This window comes from Trematosphaeria pertusa (genome assembly GCF_010094035.1).
Source record: "Trematosphaeria pertusa strain CBS 122368 unplaced genomic scaffold BU26scaffold_3, whole genome shotgun sequence".
In the NCBI taxonomy this organism is placed as follows: Eukaryota; Fungi; Ascomycota; class Dothideomycetes; order Pleosporales; family Trematosphaeriaceae; genus Trematosphaeria; species Trematosphaeria pertusa.
In genome coordinates, this window is record NW_022987214.1 from 2795729 (window position 1) to 2812114 (window position 16386).

At 53.2% G+C, this 16386-nt stretch overlaps 5 protein-coding genes across 5 annotated transcripts; 3 read left to right on the top strand and 2 right to left on the bottom strand.

Moving 5' to 3' along the window:
• Nucleotides 1-821: 821 nt before the first annotated feature.
• Nucleotides 822-6171, bottom strand: BU26DRAFT_450824 (kinase-like protein). The gene is made up of 3 exons (XM_033824752.1): nt 5814-6171; nt 3756-5703; nt 822-3704 (listed from the first exon to the last, which is right to left on the bottom strand). Exons 1-3 carry the CDS (start codon nt 6039-6041, stop codon nt 1033-1035), a joined length of 4848 nt encoding a protein of 1615 aa, XP_033688802.1. The 5' UTR covers nt 6042-6171; the 3' UTR covers nt 822-1032.
• Nucleotides 6172-6339: 168 nt separating this feature from the next.
• BU26DRAFT_450826 (uncharacterized protein) lies at nt 6340-8754 on the top strand. Its single transcript, XM_033824753.1, has 2 exons — nt 6340-6679; nt 6732-8754. The coding sequence occupies exons 1-2, from the start codon at nt 6622-6624 to the stop codon at nt 8558-8560; spliced, it is 1887 nt and encodes a 628-aa protein (XP_033688803.1). The 5' UTR covers nt 6340-6621; the 3' UTR covers nt 8561-8754.
• A 13-nt stretch (nt 8755-8767) lies between these two features.
• Nucleotides 8768-10340, bottom strand: BU26DRAFT_516089 (peptidyl-tRNA hydrolase). The gene has a single exon (XM_033828242.1). It carries the CDS (start codon nt 10067-10069, stop codon nt 8951-8953), a length of 1119 nt encoding a protein of 372 aa, XP_033688804.1. The 5' UTR covers nt 10070-10340; the 3' UTR covers nt 8768-8950.
• A 248-nt stretch (nt 10341-10588) lies between these two features.
• BU26DRAFT_561073 (DNA repair protein) lies at nt 10589-11871 on the top strand (the record flags this gene model as incomplete). The annotated part of the gene is made up of 2 exons (XM_033832871.1): nt 10589-10681; nt 10735-11871. The coding sequence occupies 2 exons, from the start codon at nt 10589-10591 to the stop codon at nt 11869-11871; spliced, it is 1230 nt and encodes a 409-aa protein (XP_033688805.1).
• A 641-nt stretch (nt 11872-12512) lies between these two features.
• On the top strand, nt 12513-15207 carry BU26DRAFT_230126 (uncharacterized protein). The gene is made up of 2 exons (XM_033820853.1): nt 12513-13821; nt 13889-15207. Exons 1-2 carry the CDS (start codon nt 12698-12700, stop codon nt 15030-15032), a joined length of 2268 nt encoding a protein of 755 aa, XP_033688806.1. The 5' UTR covers nt 12513-12697; the 3' UTR covers nt 15033-15207.
• Nucleotides 15208-16386: the final 1179 nt, after the last annotated feature.

Sequence of the window (16386 nt, forward strand, 5' to 3'; positions counted from 1 at the left end):
CTCGCCACCGCCAGGAGTAGGGGTTGCACAGATGGGACAGATCCACGACATGCGTTCGCGAGTCTGGGGCGCGGGCCAGCCGCCCATTTTCAGCCCTTTCGTTCCGCGGATAATCGGATAGTACTCTTGACCGCAGGTTTTGCATTGAATCGGCAGAGACTGTCGCCATTCGTGTGGTGGGGGATTTACCACATCTTGCCCTATGGACGCGCACGCCTCGCATCGCCATGGGAGGGCAAGGTAAATTCGCCGCCATTTCAGTGGCAAAGTTTGAATATGAGGGATTAGCATGTGGGGATTCAGATATATCATGCTCCAGGCAACTTACGGATTTTTGCCCATCCTTTTATGCATGTCTCCCATCATGTCCTGCTCAAACTCGGATAATGGTGTGGCTTCCTCTGGTAACAATGTCAGCCTCAGTCTACGCTGCCAGGCTGGTGCCTTGTAAGTCTTACCTGAGGTCGCGTTCGCGAAGAATATATCCATTTCTAGATAGAATGCAGCCATTTCGTCTTCGTTCATGTCCTTGATATACTTGTTCAGGTCAAGTCCGCTGGTATTGACCGCGTCGTTTCCCAACCCCAACTGCGCATATCGCTGTCCAGAAACCGTGGGATCCAGCTGTCCCTGGCTCTCTCCGCGCTGAGCTTCGTTCATTTCAAAGATAAGGTTGCCGCTAGTAGTGAGACGCGATATCGCTTTGAAAAATTGGCGGATGAGGAATGCAGAAAGCGGTAAGTGTTAATGCGAGAAGAGGTTTGCTAGCTGTGAGTTCTGCGATATACTAAGCATTCTCGATGACTGTCTCATGAGTCTTCGTGCGGCCCGTGCAATGTTGTGCTCATCGTGGGTTGTGACTCGTAGAGCATGACTGGTTCATCGCGTCGGATGAGGTCGGAGAACAAAATTGAGGGTATCGAAAGAAAGCTCTATAAAACCTACTCTCATTGGAGTATGCACTTATTCGTCAGTGGGTATCGTGCCCATAAGTCTCCCGTCTATTCATAGCAAGCGGTTCTGCACGCTCTCTCAACTCTCCAAATCGTATAGGAAGCACCCACCCGTCCGGAAGTTGTAAACGAAAGCCTTGCCGCCTTCTCCACTCCTCGCCGACCCCTCGTTCACAACCTCCTTCCAATTTGCGGCATAACCCAAGAGCAGATCGTGCAGTTCCTGAAGGTACTTCCGCTCCACCATAGGCACACTCTGTATCGCCCTCCTCCAGCTATCCGGATCGCTCAAGCGTGTCTCGCGGATCGAGTTCATCGTCTCGTCCTTGGTTTCAATCGCAGCAATTGGTGCGCCCTGGAAAGATGAGAGAAGTTCGGCGGAGCGGGTCTGAGCAGCTTCTACGATGCTCCATTTGTTCGTCTTTTTGGAGCGATGATGGGAGATGAGGACATCGACGTTGGCCTTGGCTGCCGATGATGAAGATGGGGCGGGGACTGCTTTCGACTGGCGTTGAGCTGCGCTTCCCTCGCGTGCCTCGCGGTCTCGGAGCTCATTGCGGAGATAGTTTAGGAGGTCCGCACTACGAAGGTCGGTATCTTCCTTCTTTGCAATGCTCTTCACTTTGATATCGGGCTTATCCGGTGCAACTCCGTGCTTGATAACAATGAGCCAGCTATGTCTGTCGTCTCGGTAATGCCGGAGGAGGTCTTCCACTGAGTGAGCATCGATGGCCAGTTCTGCCGTGTAGCCGTGCGATATGAGATCGGCAACCAACTTTACCCCGACCGACCGGAGTACTGTTGGGTCGAAGCTTCCCACAAGGCAGTCGCATCGCCGAGGCATCCAAGATACTGCAGGAGTATCCTCCTCAGCCTGCTTCTTCAGGAAGGCAGACTTCTCAGGCTTCTTCAAGTAGCGCACCATTGAGTTGACAAGTCGCTCCCAGCCAACGTTAACACCCACAGCGTGGTATGCTGCCGTTGGATGGGCGTGACCTGGACCTTTCGGACGATACTCTTCAATCAGCCTATCGTATCGTCCGCCCGCAGCGAGGACCTCACGCTGCTTCGCGTCGAAGACGCATTGGAAGAGGATACCGCCAGAGTAAAACTTCTCGTTGAAGCTGCTCAGAGCACTGATATACACTTTGCGCTTGACATTCCAGTGCTTCATGTAGTTGACAACGGAGCCAAGGTGCGCGAAGATTGCGTGAGTCTGATCGAGATATTTCGTCCCTTCGAACAGACGGCGCAACTTAGAGAAGGCTTTCTCGGGCGTGTCTCTCCAGTCGAAGCGCGCCAGGTCGTCTAACGAGGTTGATGATACGCCAATTGCCGGCGCCCGTAGTTCATTCCGGATTATCTGCCAATTGAATTTCGAGATGTTCAGTTTGCTCAGGACCTCCTTGACCGCCGGCCGCTGAGGAACACTGATTCTGCAAAAGTCCATCACAGTGTCCAATAAATTAGCGTGGTTCAGATGGAAGCACATCTGAGTCGAAGCCAGAGACGGAAACTCGTCAATGACCTCATCAATGACCTTAAGCACCTCGGCTTCTTTCAAAGCGAGGTCCAACGTATCGTACGACAGAATGTCAAAATCGGCTTCTCCATTGCTGCGAGGGGCTCCTCCGGTGTAGTTATCTCGATAAACCGTCCCGATCGAGAAGGTTTTCTCCAGAAAAGGGGCACCTCTACCAATACTCCGGGCGTACGGTAGTGTTAGATCGTAGGGCAATTGTACGAGCGTGCCGGATGGATCGAACAGCTTCACAACCTTGTTGTTTACATAATGATCCGACCACGGCAGGAGCAATTGGCGTTGGACCTCAACCGCGCCATGACCGCGGAAAACCATCGCAAGCCGATCTTTGACCAGATTCTGCAGAAGGATATCATTAGCTTTAATGGTCTGGGCACCACCAATGGCCATGTCCCAAGCGTAGTCCTTGGCCTGAGTATCGGGTTTTTGTGAGAACAAGGCCGCCATCATCTTCGTGTAATGGGGCGAATTCCTGTCGGACAAGGCTTTGAGGGCTTCTTTGACGGCCTCATCCTCAATCTGAACCGGGACCTTTCCGCTTCGAAGAAGTTCTGTACAGCTGGGTCGCTCGCTCGGTCGATGGCTAATCAAGGATGTGATTATGTTTCCTTGGAGTACTTTCTCTGGCTTTTCGAACTCCGCCGGAAGGGTATGTTTGCGCTCCCGCAACTGCCGAATGACTTGATCTCGTTCCATGGCTGTCTTGAGAGGATAGCACATCTCGAAGAAGATAATTCCCATGGAATACATGTCTACCTTGTCGTTGTAGTTACCGGCCACTGTAGACCGTAGCTCGGGCGCGACATAAAGCGCAGTGCCGACGCTGCGGGTCATATCGCCATCCGTTTGGATACCGGCTGAGGCCTTCCGATCCGACCGTTGGTACTGACCGCTCGTGGCAAGGCCAAAGTCTCCGATTTTGGGGGTTTTGGTAACATCAATGAAGATATTGTCTGGCTTTAGGTCGCGATGTATAATGCCGTGGCTATGAATGTGCGTCAGGCCCTCTAACATCTGCCGAAAGAGTCTCCAATACTCTTCCGGATCATCATGCAAATCTCTGCGAATGAGATCGCGCAGAGTTTGCTTCTCGCAGAACTCCATCTGGATATATAGTATCGTCTTGGCGGGCCGGCTAGGGATGGAAGCGGATGCAGTACGCCTCTTCGCTATCGGAGATTGCGGGTTGGAAGGACTTGCTTCGTCGTCTAACCTACGATTAGCCCAGGAAAGGGCCAAAATAGATTAATTATACTCACCAGAATCCGATCCAAAGACGATTGCACCGTCATCTCCCTCGGACTCTTCGTCTGAGCCGAACTCTATTTTCGGGTACCCACTTGAGCTGATGAAGTCTAAGCCTCCCGTGTTCTTGCCGAAGCCGGTATTGCCCGGTGAGACATCCGAGCCGGATTCAGACTCAGGATCATCTGCATCAAACGTAGTGGATTCATCCTCTTCTGTCTCTGATACTGTAGATATCTCCTCTTCTGGCCAGGCGGTGTAGTAACGAACAACATAGGGATGGTTGAGGCGGGATAGAAGCATGACCTCAGATAAGACTTCGGTTAGTGCAGAGGCCGACTTCTGCTTGATTTTCTTAATTGCATAGATTCGGCCGTCAACTTTGTTACGCGCTTTCACAACCTCTCCGTAACCTCCTTTACCAAGGCGGCCCTGCTCAACCCAGTCGCTGGAGTAGCGCGAAGGTGGCGCGCCTAGTCCGGCCGAGGACTCGCGACGCAATCGGTAAGTAGCTAAAGAAGTGGATGAATGTCTGGATCGCATTGGCGTCGGGGGTTGTTCGTAGACAGGGACATCATCTCGCAAAAATTCGCAGGGAATCATATCAAACGCAGACGGGCGTTTCTTGGGATCGGGTTTGAAGAATTTCCGCATGATCTCCTGCAGAGGCTCAGAACAGCCGCGGGCGTCCGACAGATCCTTTGGAGAATTGTACCTCTGTGGCGCATCGAGACCGAACAGCATTTGCAAGAACACGACGCCAAGGTCCCAAACGTCGGTCTTTCGTGTTCGGCGAGCATCCTGCGCCAGCTCCGCAGGCACCCAGAATGCTGACCGAGAGCTTGTGAAGGGTTGATCGCCCCGGCATAGGTTCCTAAGATTGTAGAGGCTTTCCTGGAAGCCGGCATCTGCCAACTTCACGGCAATCCCGCCGGTTGAAGACTTATGAAGCAGAACGTTGTAGGGGTGGACTCGCTTATGAACAACTCCGTTACGATGATAGAAGTCGAGCGCTTCCAAAAGATCGACGGTCCAGGACCTTACTTTTGTAACTGCAATATGCTCGTCGTCCTCAAGCTTCTCGCCCAACGAGCCCCTATCTCCGAACTCGACGAGGACGTTGATTTCCCACCCGGAGTCGGGCAGTTGCTCGATCTTGAAATCGAAGACGCTCAATATGGCGGCTTGTCGTAGGCGCTTGATGTCTTCCATCTCCTCCTCGAAGTCTGCGATAGCTCTTTTGAGTTGAGCACTTGCTGAGGGTTTTCCGTCGCCGACACGAGTACGCTTCAAGACTAGAGTTACCGCATCGGGGATGCCAACGGGCTTTACGAGAAGCGCCTGCGTGATCGGACCACTGCGGAAGGGAAGCAAACCTTCAACGGCTGTGCACTCGGTTGTCTGCCCTTCATGCTGTAGTTCGAAGGACCTATCGAACGACACATGATTGACCGCTCTCTCAGTGGGAAAGTACGAAGTCGGTGTCTGTCCTGTTCCTCGGCTTTTCCGCTTGACCATCATTTCTTTGCGCCTCATCTCGTCGCTAACCATCTGTTGTAGGAGGCGCTCCTCTTCGGCCTTTTCTTCTTCACGCTTCTTCTGAAGCTCTTCCTTGTGCTGCTTTGCAAGTTCTGCTGCTGCAGCTTCCTGGACAGCTCGCTCGGCGTCAAGGTTCTCGAAAGCGCCATCATTTTCGCGAACTGCCACCTCATCTTCTAGGATCTCTTGGATGGAAGTTGCAATGTCATGAATCATAACCTCGCCAACGAGCTCCTTCGGGCGTTTCTTGATTACGTCCTGTAGTCTCTGCAGGGTCTTCTGGCGCAATTTGCCAGTGTTCTCAAGCGTAAGAGTAGGCAAAGACTTGGGGTAGGTGGCAGTGACCTTTGCACAAAGGGTACAGCAGATGTCCTCATTCGAGAAAGAGCGGAGCTTCAGACGCAGGACTCGATCCGTGGTTTTCTAGAGGAAGTCAGCGCTTCAAGTCCAGGTGTGTTCAGGCTATGGTGAGTCATCAGGCGGTAAGGTAGAAATGGGACTACGACGCCAAGTACGAGGGTGGAACAACATACGCTCCATGCGCCCTTGGCTTCCGCTTCCTCGAAATCTTCCATGAAGATGGCCTTCAAGACTTCGCGTTCATCTTCCTGTGCCTTCTCGTAGGCGTCGGAGGGCTGTGACACCATTGGCGGCCGCGCGGGCTGGTTTTCTTTCGCGGGCTTCCCCATGGCGGGAGCCATGCTCTGCGGCGTTGATACATCTGGTTGTTTTTTGTTTCGCGGTGTCTTAGGCGGCGCCATGTTTGGGCTGTGTCGTAGGTGGTTGGACGAGTCAACATGGGAAGTTGACGTTCAGACGTGCAGCCGAAGCTGCAGCCCTTCACACTGCAGACATGGTGATTCACTCGAGTGGTTGCTGGGGTGGTGAAAGATGAGGTGCATGCAGTTCGTCGCCGCCAGCACATGATCGTGCCGAAGTAGCGGTGGCCACCCACGCCACCCCACAATGGAGAATGCACGCCTTTCCACATTCGGACTAGCTCGCCCGGACGCGACTTCCTCGAGCAGTGACGCCTTTGGGTCCGCGCCTACCACATACACAGAACCTTTGGTCTTTCTACTCACTCCCACACCACTCGCTGAGCAAAACTCAATTCACCAAACCTATGGCAGTCTTTGCGTCTAGTTTCCACTCCTCAGCGCCGACGGTCCGGTAACGCCGTGTGCACCCCGCCCTCGTTGCCCAAGCGTAAACAAACGGCCAAACAGTACCGCCACTACGCTACACACGATCACAGTGCAATCTGTCTTGTCGTTCCAACTCAATTCAACACATGCACCCCAGCCCATCTCTCTACTGCGAGATCAAACATTAGTCGCCATGTTCTCCTGGATTACAGGTCCGCGCATCACAAATGTCATCGAAGACCTGCAAGCAGGTGCGCAGACCCATTGTAGCGGCGCACGCGTTCGTGAAGGCTAACAAGATAGAACCCGGTTACGAAAACACGTTCGTTGAGCCTCCCGACACGCCAGCGCATCAATTCGCCGTGAAAGCCTTCAGGCACGCCCTCTTCGGAACACCCGCCCCCGAGGACACGAACAACCCTGGCAAGAAGCTGCAGAAGAAGCAGTCGCCGGGTGTGACAAACGCCAAAGTGCCCGAGATCGCTGCGCCGAAAGAAAATGCAGCTCCATTGTCGCCGTCGAAGCAGCCTGGCGGAATCCTCATGACACCAGGAACCGCCAACAAAGGGCGAAAGACAGTCTCATTCGGCGTGCACGTGGTGGATAACGAGGGCAAACGCGGAATCACCAGCAAGAGTGGGATCCCAAACGACTGCGCCGGAAAGTTTCCTAGCCCTTGGACGCCGGGCACGGAGCTCAAGGCAGATGGTGCCGGCGAGAAGCCTCGCACCAAACTCACAGCAGCGCTGCTTGATGCGCGGGCGACGTCACAGCCCAAGTCTGGACAGAAGCCAAAGGCGAGAGACGACAGCGACATTACCATTGACCTAGGAGCGCCTCGATCGGAATCTGGCAAGTACTGGAAGGAGCAATATGAGAGCTATGCCGAGAGGAGCGAGAAGGAAATGAAGAAACTAGTCGCAAAGCAGCAGTTGGCCAAAAACTACGCCAAGAAAAAGGACGGCGAGATGACTGAGGTTGCCACCAGGCTTGAACAAGAACGGAAGCGCTTTAGGCAACGCGAACGAGAACTGGAGCAGCAGAACAAAGACTATCAGGAACGACTACGACAGGCCATGGCGGAGAAGTTTGCCGCCAGCGTCGAGATTACGGCGCTCAAGAACCGTATAGAGATATTGGAAAAGTCGATGATTGTGCCATCCTCTGAAGTGCAGGAGAGCAAACCATCTTTCCAGATCTATGAGGATTCCAGCAAGGACGCCGTCAATCTCCGGTCGAGGCAAGAGGAAGGCCCTGAAGAATCCTATCTATCTCGGACCGCTCGCATTCCCCCGGTTGGCAAAGAGAACTCTCCGCCAAAGCCTCGACATGTCCGCCGCCAAACACTGGCAGACGCCCCCTCCCGGCCTTCGACTTCACATGCCGCAACACCAAGGCTGGGTGTAGACGGCAATCAGGCTTCCGTCATCCTCGCGAAGTCTCCTCGTGTGCCGGCCTCTGCTGCAAACCCTACACTTGCGCCGCCGTCCACGGGAACGGTCTCGAAGTCCCCCATTAGTGTTAGGCGGCCCGATTTCAGCAAGGAGAATCTCCCGCCGAAGTCTCCCGCGGCAGTTGCCGCGTCTAGTCCGCTTCCGCAACCGTCCCCAGACCCATGGATAGAGGCGAATGACAGTTCGCTGCCCCAGGTGGACAAGATGGCTTTACCAATATCAAACGGCCAAGCTTATTCGAGGCCCTCCAGGCCCAGCCAGCCCAGCCGGCATCGTGTGTCTAAGTCAATGTCCTATCCAACAGGGTCGCATGGTCCAGGGACGGGTCGCCGAGCCGAAAAGCGCGTCGCTGCCGACAATAAGCCTGAGGCTCGCCAGACTTTTACTGGAGCTGTCGAGGAACCAGCCCAGCGCGCTGCAAAGACTGCGTCTACACAAGCAGCGCCAGAAGCTACCGAGAAGACGCCCACCAGAGAGATAAAGCTTGACGCACCTACAAGAGAGAGCAAACAATCGTCCATGGATCCGAAGTTCGACATTGCAAAGATTACCTCGCATCATGCGGAGGGTTCCTCGCAGGTGAAGCGGGAAAGAGTCCAGTTGCTCCCCGTCGACCGCAAGGAGGAGGCGAGGCGACGGCTAATGGAGAGAAAACAGAGGAAGCTGTTGGCGGGTTAGTCTGTTTTCGACAATTTTTGCTTCACATAGCACTCGTAGCATGGTAATTGGCGTTTGGTATGTAATGGTGGTTGCTACGCTGGTGGCGTGGGGAAACCGGGCCACGAACCTTCTGTTTTCATCACATTATGGGTCGTTTTACGGGCAACAGGTGCATTACTAGCGGAGTACAGGTTGACACCAATGATCATTTGTACACTGTTTATCCTACAACATCTTTTTGATTCTACAAAAATCTATGCCGCGTGAGGTGGGTATCATCCAGAACGTGCTTCTAAGCCGCCTATTTCCCGCGGTATAAGTATTCCAACACAATGATTGTTCCAACACCAAAAATGCAGCGAAACGCTATGCTAGCCACTCTTGCCTAACTTACAATTCCTAATCATCTTACATCCTCCCTTCCGCAATTATCCTCAGCGCCTTCACAACCCCCAAGCTCGCCTTCTCCATAACCCCCATCTCCCCCCTCGTCATCTTCCGCAACACATACCGACTCACGTCCTGCGGCTCCCTACTCTCAGGCCGCCCAATCCCCACCCCAATCCGCCACCACTTCACTCCTCCAAGACTCGCCTGACAGCTCTTCAACCCGTTATGCCCGCGCGCACTCGCATCCCCATCCTTGATGCTGACCTTCCCCAGCGCCGCCTCCAGCTCATCATGCACAACGACGAGCCGCGCATCCAGCCCCTCCGCGCGCATCTGCTGCGCGAACTCCGTCCACGCTTTGCGCACCCCCGGCCCGCTGACGTTCATCAGCGACGTGCTCTGCCAGAACGTCCAGTCGTCTTCGTCGGGCGGCCCGCGCGCATCTTCCTTTTTGTAGCCTTTGAATAGCCCGAAGGAGTACGTTGTGTTGTCGGGCCGGGACACGAGGCCCGAGAGTCCCTTCACGAAGGGCCGGTACGACTTCACGGTCGTGATGTGCGAGGTTATCGTGTGTCCGGCGGAGTGCAGCGTGTGTGCGTAGGTGGCGCCCGGGTTGCCGAGGGAGCAGATTAGCAGGGGGTAGGCTTTTTGGGCCGCAGAACTGCCCGGGGGCATCGAGAGGGTGAGGGACGGGGAGGGCGTGGATGAGACGAGGTCGTGCTTCTTTTTGGGTGGGTTGTTGGGCGGTTTCGAGGCTTCGCGGGTCTCGGCGTCGGTGTCTGGAGGGGTGGGAAGCTCGGTCGTGGGCTTTCGCTTCTTCTGCTTGCGACGCTCCTTGCGGCTTGTAGGTGTGGTGGTTTCAATCGCTTGTTCGTCGCTGTCGCTGTCGCCGGAAGGTTGAGGCTCAAGAACCTCAGGCTCGACTTCGGTTTCGGAATCAGGATATGCGCCAATGGCAGTCTTTTGCTTATTCTGCTTCTTTCGCTCTTTGCGATCTACCGATGCGGTGCTTTCAATCGCTTGTTCTTCGGTATTCTCGTGTGGAGCCTGAACTTCGAGAATTTCGGTTTCGGTTTCGAGATCGGCACTGATCAGCGTCGGGCCGAGCACGTGCGCACGTGTGAGCGCGTTTGCCATTTCCAACGCCACGTTTCACAGCTTTGAGTATTTTCCTTGGAGAACATTATGGGGGAGAGTGGCGCTACTTATAAATGAAAACGGGGCTTTGTTCATGTTCTGACTGTTTGGTCTTCCCGTGGTTGGGGCTTACATTGTAAAGTGTACAGTACAGAGGAGTCATAACGGATTTGTAAGGGCGGTGCGTTTAATAGGGCTGAGAGGACGCCGCCCTTTTGCTTCCCGTGGGAGTAAAGGTGAAAAAATAACTAATTTTAACGCTACTCAAATGAGATTCTAGGGTTCAAGGTGACAAGTCTGAAGACTTTTGAAGGTGGGAGAGATCTCTTGGCGTGCATCATCACTCAGGAACCGCCGCCTCGGTGACACTTTCTCGGGGGATTCACTTCCGCACCATTTCAACCACCACTCCGCAGGCACCGAGGGGTTCACCTTCGCTAACATTGTCGGCCCTTCTTTTTCATACCTCCATCATATTCAAGACGGAGTGCAGTGCCCTATATCCACATCTACTCAACTATGGCGGAAAGACCCTCCACGCCACCGCGGGCAACGCGCTCAGCGGGCCAACTACCACCGAATCCTCTCACCCCAGAGCAGATTAGAAGAATGGTATGATCAATCCGACGTCCAGCCTTCGACTGCTGTACTCATTCCCACCACAGGAGGAAGCCCGATTGAAAGCCAAAGCCGCCGCCCAACAAGCGCAAGCCTCCAAACCCGCCCCGCAGTCCGTCGCTGGCACCAAACGCGCCTACTCCTCCATAAATCCCGCGAACACGCCATCGCAGTCCCGCAATGCAAATACGGCCTCTCCTCAAAAACGCGATCAGAATGGCTTCATCCCGCCACCCGCCAACGACCTCATCCAGCCGGCCAAGAACTTCGGGCGTTCCGAGTACATCGAGTACGACTTTAGCAAGATGACGGACACAAAGGGTGGGTTCTTAAGCACCATAGACGATCCGCATAATCGGGCCATGTGGAATGGGAGGAAAGAGGAAGAAAAGCCCGCTAATATGACGCTTGCGGAGTGGGAGCGGGAACGAGTCCGGAGGCAGTTGAGAGAGAACAGATTAGGGCCGTATGAACCGGGAATCAGCATATTGAACCAGGTGGACGGGCGAGATGAAGAAGAGGCTGCGCTTATTGCAGCAGTGGAAGGACAGGAGGGAGAGGAATACAAGGGCAAATATGGGGATGGCAAACGGGACATCAAGGGTAAATGCCGCGAATGCAGCTCCCTTGAGATCGATTGGAAGTGGCAGGACATATTCGGCATCGGTGTTTGCAACGCCTGCAAAGATAAATACCCGGACAAATACTCGCTTCTAACGAAGACCGAAGCACGAGAAGACTACCTCCTCACCGACCCTGAGCTCAAAGACGAAGACCTCCTCCCACATCTCGAGCGCCCCAACCCGCACAAAACAAACTGGAACAATATGCAGCTTTTCCTGCGCCTGCAAGTCGAAGCGTACGCCTTCAGCGACAAGAAGTGGGGGTCCCCCGAGGCCCTCGACGTGGAATACGAAAAGCGGCAGCAGATATCGAAGGCGCGCAAGGAGAAGAAGTTTAAGAATAAACTGGACGATTTGAAGAAGAGGACAAGGGTCGAGGCGTATAAGAGGGCGAGGATGATGGGTGATGCGGCGGGAGACGTGAGGTTTGGGGATCGGATAAAGGGGATTGGGGATAAGCATGTGCATGAGTGGGGGAGGAGTGTGTTGGATCCTGAGACGGGGATGACGAGGAAGAGGTGTGAGGAGTGTGGGATGGAGGTTGAAGAGCTGGAGTTTTGAGCGGTTGGCGTATGCGATTATGTGAAGATACCCATTATGAGTGAAGGGCGTTTCGTAAGGTGGTTTTACCACTTCCAGTGATGTGCCGCTGTAACGGATGGGCAGCTGCGCTGGGTACTGTACGAGCACAAGGATGGCGCAAGTGAGTGCAAACAGTACCACCGTCAGTCCCATGACTAAACCGCTGATCGCAAAGCTTTATGTTGGTCAGGCTGTGTATTAAGCACCATGCCACCAAGTTTCGCCCCAGGTCGATGAAACCTTATCCAGGTGTTACTCAATATATGCAGCTTCTAACTATCAGACCATGCGATATCGTAACGCGTCGCACACCATGTTGCACTGCCCCTCTCCTAATATCACGGGACCACATCTCAGGTTTCGGCATCCTTCCTCTGCTCAAAAGGCTCTCCGCTCCCTTCCTTACTTCGCACTACATCTTTTTGGCACGCTAGATCTTGTCTTTGCATTCAGGGCCATTCATTCAGAGTAGAACCGACGCCATGCCAGCCGACCACGAGAATGATCGCCGCAACGAGGGTTCTCACAGCGGCGAAGAACCCATCAATTTGCTAGAGTGGCTTAAGGTCGAAGAGAACAATGACAGTCCTACCCTGCCTACGACCGACGAACGAAGTCAAGGAGGCACGCCTGCCCTAATCGGACCGGACTGTAATCACGGGATCGAGCACACGTGTTTTTCAGCAGCTCAAGGCAGACGAGCATCCGTCAACTCTCAGACAATGGTGCCAAAGGAGTGGAAGCGCCTTCCCAGCCAGGTCAAGGTACGCAGGGGTATGAAGTCATTCGCAGCGAAAACGCCAGCATGGACAGTCAAAAGAATGAGATTCAGGACAAATCAGACAGGCCAGGGCTCAACGATGCAGCAGAGTGTAGCGAGGGAAAATATGGCGGGTCAAATGGAAAGATATCGCCTCGTTCGAGCCACGACGAGGACGGGTCAGAATGCAAATGCTACCAGTTTGACGATAATCTGTCGCTCACGCTCGATCCGGACTTCGAATACGAACCATTGGACGATAGCAAAAAAGACTTCCGGCTCCTTCTTCTTCTCGGTCGTGCTTCCACTCGCGGCATTCACATCGCTCTCGTGCATGTCTGCGCCGAACACCCGCCACCTTTTTACGCGATATCGTATACTTGGGGCGGCCGAGCAGTGTCACGTCGGATCCCGTGCCATCGCGCGTATGTTGCACAAGGGGGACCATGCAACCCTCTGTTTGCGATTACGTCGACAAACATGGGAATAGCAATCAGCGAGTCCGTCTACTCCATGTTGAAAGAACTACAACCTGAAGATGGCCTTCTGGCCCTGTGGGTTGATGCTATATGCATAAATCAGAAAGACCTTGTAGAGAAGTCGAGGCAGGTCCCGATGATGGATGAAATCTACAAGGCGTCGGCTGAAACGATTGTGTGGATACCCCCACCCTCTGATAAGGACCAGATCGAAAATACTGTTTCTGAAATCGAAATGCTCCTGCGGTATAAGATGGAAGAAGTCGAGATCGAAATTTGCCCTCTGAAAAAGAGCGGGATGGGTCTATCGGACGAGATCTTGGAGGGGAGCATTGCAGATGAGAGATTCTCCGCCAAAGATCTACACGTAGAAGCGATCTTGTCGTTACTGGGCAATGAATGGTTCACTCGTACATGGACGTTTCAAGAAGTTGTTTTGCCTCTACATGTAAACATCCGATACGGCCACAGAGATATTCCGTGGGCATACCTTGCGAAAGCATTTTCCACAGCTGTTCGGCACCTCCAACTGTGCGATGCGAAAGACATATATCGATTGGCATTCGCATTCTTGGACGTTAACTCTTATCGAACCTGGAGCCAGAAATATCGAAGGATGATGGAGGAAGTCGTTGCAGGGCGCAAGGAGCCAGATGAAGAACTCGCACGTCTATCCCATCCCTTGAGTTTGTGAGCAGGCCCCTTGACTATTCATGCCAAGCGCACCCATTGGATCTCAAGTTAATGCGAGTCATAGTTATCCCATCTTGAGAGCGATGCGTCAGCGACAGGCAACCGATCCCCGCGATAAATTCTACGGTATGCTAGGAGTGGCGATTGATAATCCCATACCTGTCGTCGACTATTCGCTACCGGTACTGGATGTGTACGTTGCCGCGGCTGAAGCATGCATGCATACGACGAAAAGGCATGCATACCCCTTGCAATTCCTTAGTGACGCCGGATATCTCTCGGAAGATAATCCCATCCGGGGAACCAGTAAAGCGGTTAGTGCCCGAGAGTACTGGCCGTCTTGGCTTCCGGATTGGAGTATCCGCAGCAAAGAAGAGAAGGACGTTCAGTGCTATACACGTCCCTGTGTCAGTGCTTCCGGCGATAGGTCGTGGAATGCAACAGTCATTGCGGAGCATCATCATAGTCTCATCGACAAGCCCGGCCCGTGTTTGAGAGTTCGCGGAGTATTGATACTCACGATTGAACGGCTCCTGAACGACTTCGCAGACGCCGAATATCGCAAGTACGCCAAGGCCATCCTACATTGTCATCAACCGTATCCAAATTCATCAGACTGTTATTGTCAAATACTGCGCTCACTCGTGGGGCCGCATCTCTCACATGAGGTCCATGTATATCCGCCCTATCGACACGGGCCTAAGGACACAGAATTCTGGAGGCACATCGCTCGAGAGCAGTCGCCTTTGGAAAATGTTCTACCTACTCTCCAGGCTAACAGCCACGCTGGCATCCATATGCGACCGGGCTTGGACGAAGTCAATCCAGCCACGACGTCTCACGCACAAGCTGAAACAGAATATATCGAAGCATCGTCGAATGCAAGCCGTGAGGCCCAGGCAATCTACGATCCCAAGGAATCCGAGATCATATCCCCGGTAGTGGAGGAAGTAGTGCTGAATTGGATACGTTCAATTCCAGGTCGCAAGGTCTTCGTGACCAACGGCGGCTTCTTGGGGCAAGCACCCGCAGAAGCAAAAGCAGGCGACGAGATTGCAATTTTGTTCGGGGCGCAGGTTCCCTTCGTCGTTCGACGCGACGGTGATCATTATCTCCTGATCGGAGATTGCTACATCATGGGGGTTGCATGTGGGGAAGCGATGGTTGACTTGGATGAGTCTAAGGTCACAGACTTATATTTCTGGTAGCAAGAGGAGCAGAGGGGTTGAGTCATCGCGTTCCGCTTTCGACATCACAGGAGCTAAGAGAGCAGGGTGACCGGCTAGGTACATGGTGCGCTGGACGCTGTTCTTCTTGCTAGCTATTTCTGTGCAAACCGCAAGTTCGAATCCTTCAAGACCAATGCTTAACCCTGATCTTGTGGTGATCCTATCATTCCCTATGCTCATGGTTTGGTAACACCGTTTTCATTTAGATGCATCGTATAACGTTGTTGCCTACGGAAGGTGTTACGCTCAACAGTCGCAGTACCACATTGCACTGCCCCTCTTTTGATATCATGCCCAACACTTGGGCAGGATAGCTTCCTCGATGGGATTTCAACTGGCCTTGACGTTACCTCACTTCTACGCCTACTTGAACTGATTCTTTTATAGACGTTTGGTCAGCGATATAGACCGCGCCATGCGTGATGAGATTAAGAAGGATCGCAAAAATGGAGAAGACGACAGAAGTAAACCGGAAACTGTACCCTTGAAGCAACAATGCCCCAAACCGGAAGGTGGAAGCTCAAGATATTCTGATCGACACGACGACATCATGAAACCGGAGTCCCTCCATCAGGAGGAGATAACATCAGAAGGCTCAAAGCAGGCATTCCTTTTCAATTTCCGGCATGGTAGACTAACGCATCTTAAGCGAAGAATTTCAGTTCGAGGACACCTAACCGTAACGCTTGAAGTAGATTATGTTTACTGTCCTCTCCAGGAGAAAGAAATTAGGAGCCCCGTTCTGCGCCACTGCACCTCGACCTTATGAAGGCTACCTAGGTACTCTTTCGGAAGTCCCACAATGCGTAGCCATATCATATGCACAGCGTGCTCCAAACCGCTTGCACCGCATATAATGTAACAACGTCAGCATGGCTCAGCTAGAGCTGTCCAGAGGGGAGAGTACCCTGTTCTCTCTGGCTCAATACAATTTGCATACACCAAGGGGAGTGAGAAGAAAGATTGAAATAGATAGAGATGATGACAGGCGATATTCCAACCCGCGGATCGCGTAGCTGTATGGTTTCATCCCTCGGACCGATCGGGAACAGAACCAGCCGATGTGGTCTTCGCTCTGAAGAGACTAGTTCTTCTTAAGGCCAAAGTAGATTCTATTGCGAAGTGGGACCAATGGGATAAAGAAGATCAGAGGAGAGAATGAGATTCTCCACGAATACCGTGCCCAGAATAAAGAACCCAATGATGAACCACTCGACATTCTTCAAAATAAGGCGCTCGAGAAATGTGTCAGAAAGTTGTACAAGTACAGAGTTGGCTGTGGGGAGCCTGCGTCAGCGTCCGTGGGCTTATCCTCCCTACATTCATTGTCATC

Excerpts from the sequence above, each read along its gene's own strand:
- BU26DRAFT_450824 (XM_033824752.1), bottom strand. The coding sequence starts at position 6,041 with ATGGCGCCGCCTAAGACACCGCGAAACAAAAAACAACCAGATGTATCA. Across the intron at positions 5,704-5,813 it reads AAGCCAAGGGCGCATGGAGC|AAAACCACGGATCGAGTCCT; the intron begins GTATGTTGTTCC and ends GACTTCCTCTAG. Across the intron at positions 3,705-3,755 it reads CGTCTTTGGATCGGATTCTG|ACGACGAAGCAAGTCCTTCC; the intron begins GTGAGTATAATT and ends ATCGTAGGTTAG.
- BU26DRAFT_450826 (XM_033824753.1), top strand. The coding sequence starts at position 6,622 with ATGTTCTCCTGGATTACAGGTCCGCGCATCACAAATGTCATCGAAGAC. Across the intron at positions 6,680-6,731 it reads CATCGAAGACCTGCAAGCAG|AACCCGGTTACGAAAACACG; the intron begins GTGCGCAGACCC and ends CTAACAAGATAG.
- BU26DRAFT_516089 (XM_033828242.1), bottom strand. The coding sequence starts at position 10,069 with ATGGCAAACGCGCTCACACGTGCGCACGTGCTCGGCCCGACGCTGATC.
- BU26DRAFT_230126 (XM_033820853.1), top strand. The coding sequence starts at position 12,698 with ATGGACAGTCAAAAGAATGAGATTCAGGACAAATCAGACAGGCCAGGG. Across the intron at positions 13,822-13,888 it reads CTATCCCATCCCTTGAGTTT|TTATCCCATCTTGAGAGCGA; the intron begins GTGAGCAGGCCC and ends TGCGAGTCATAG.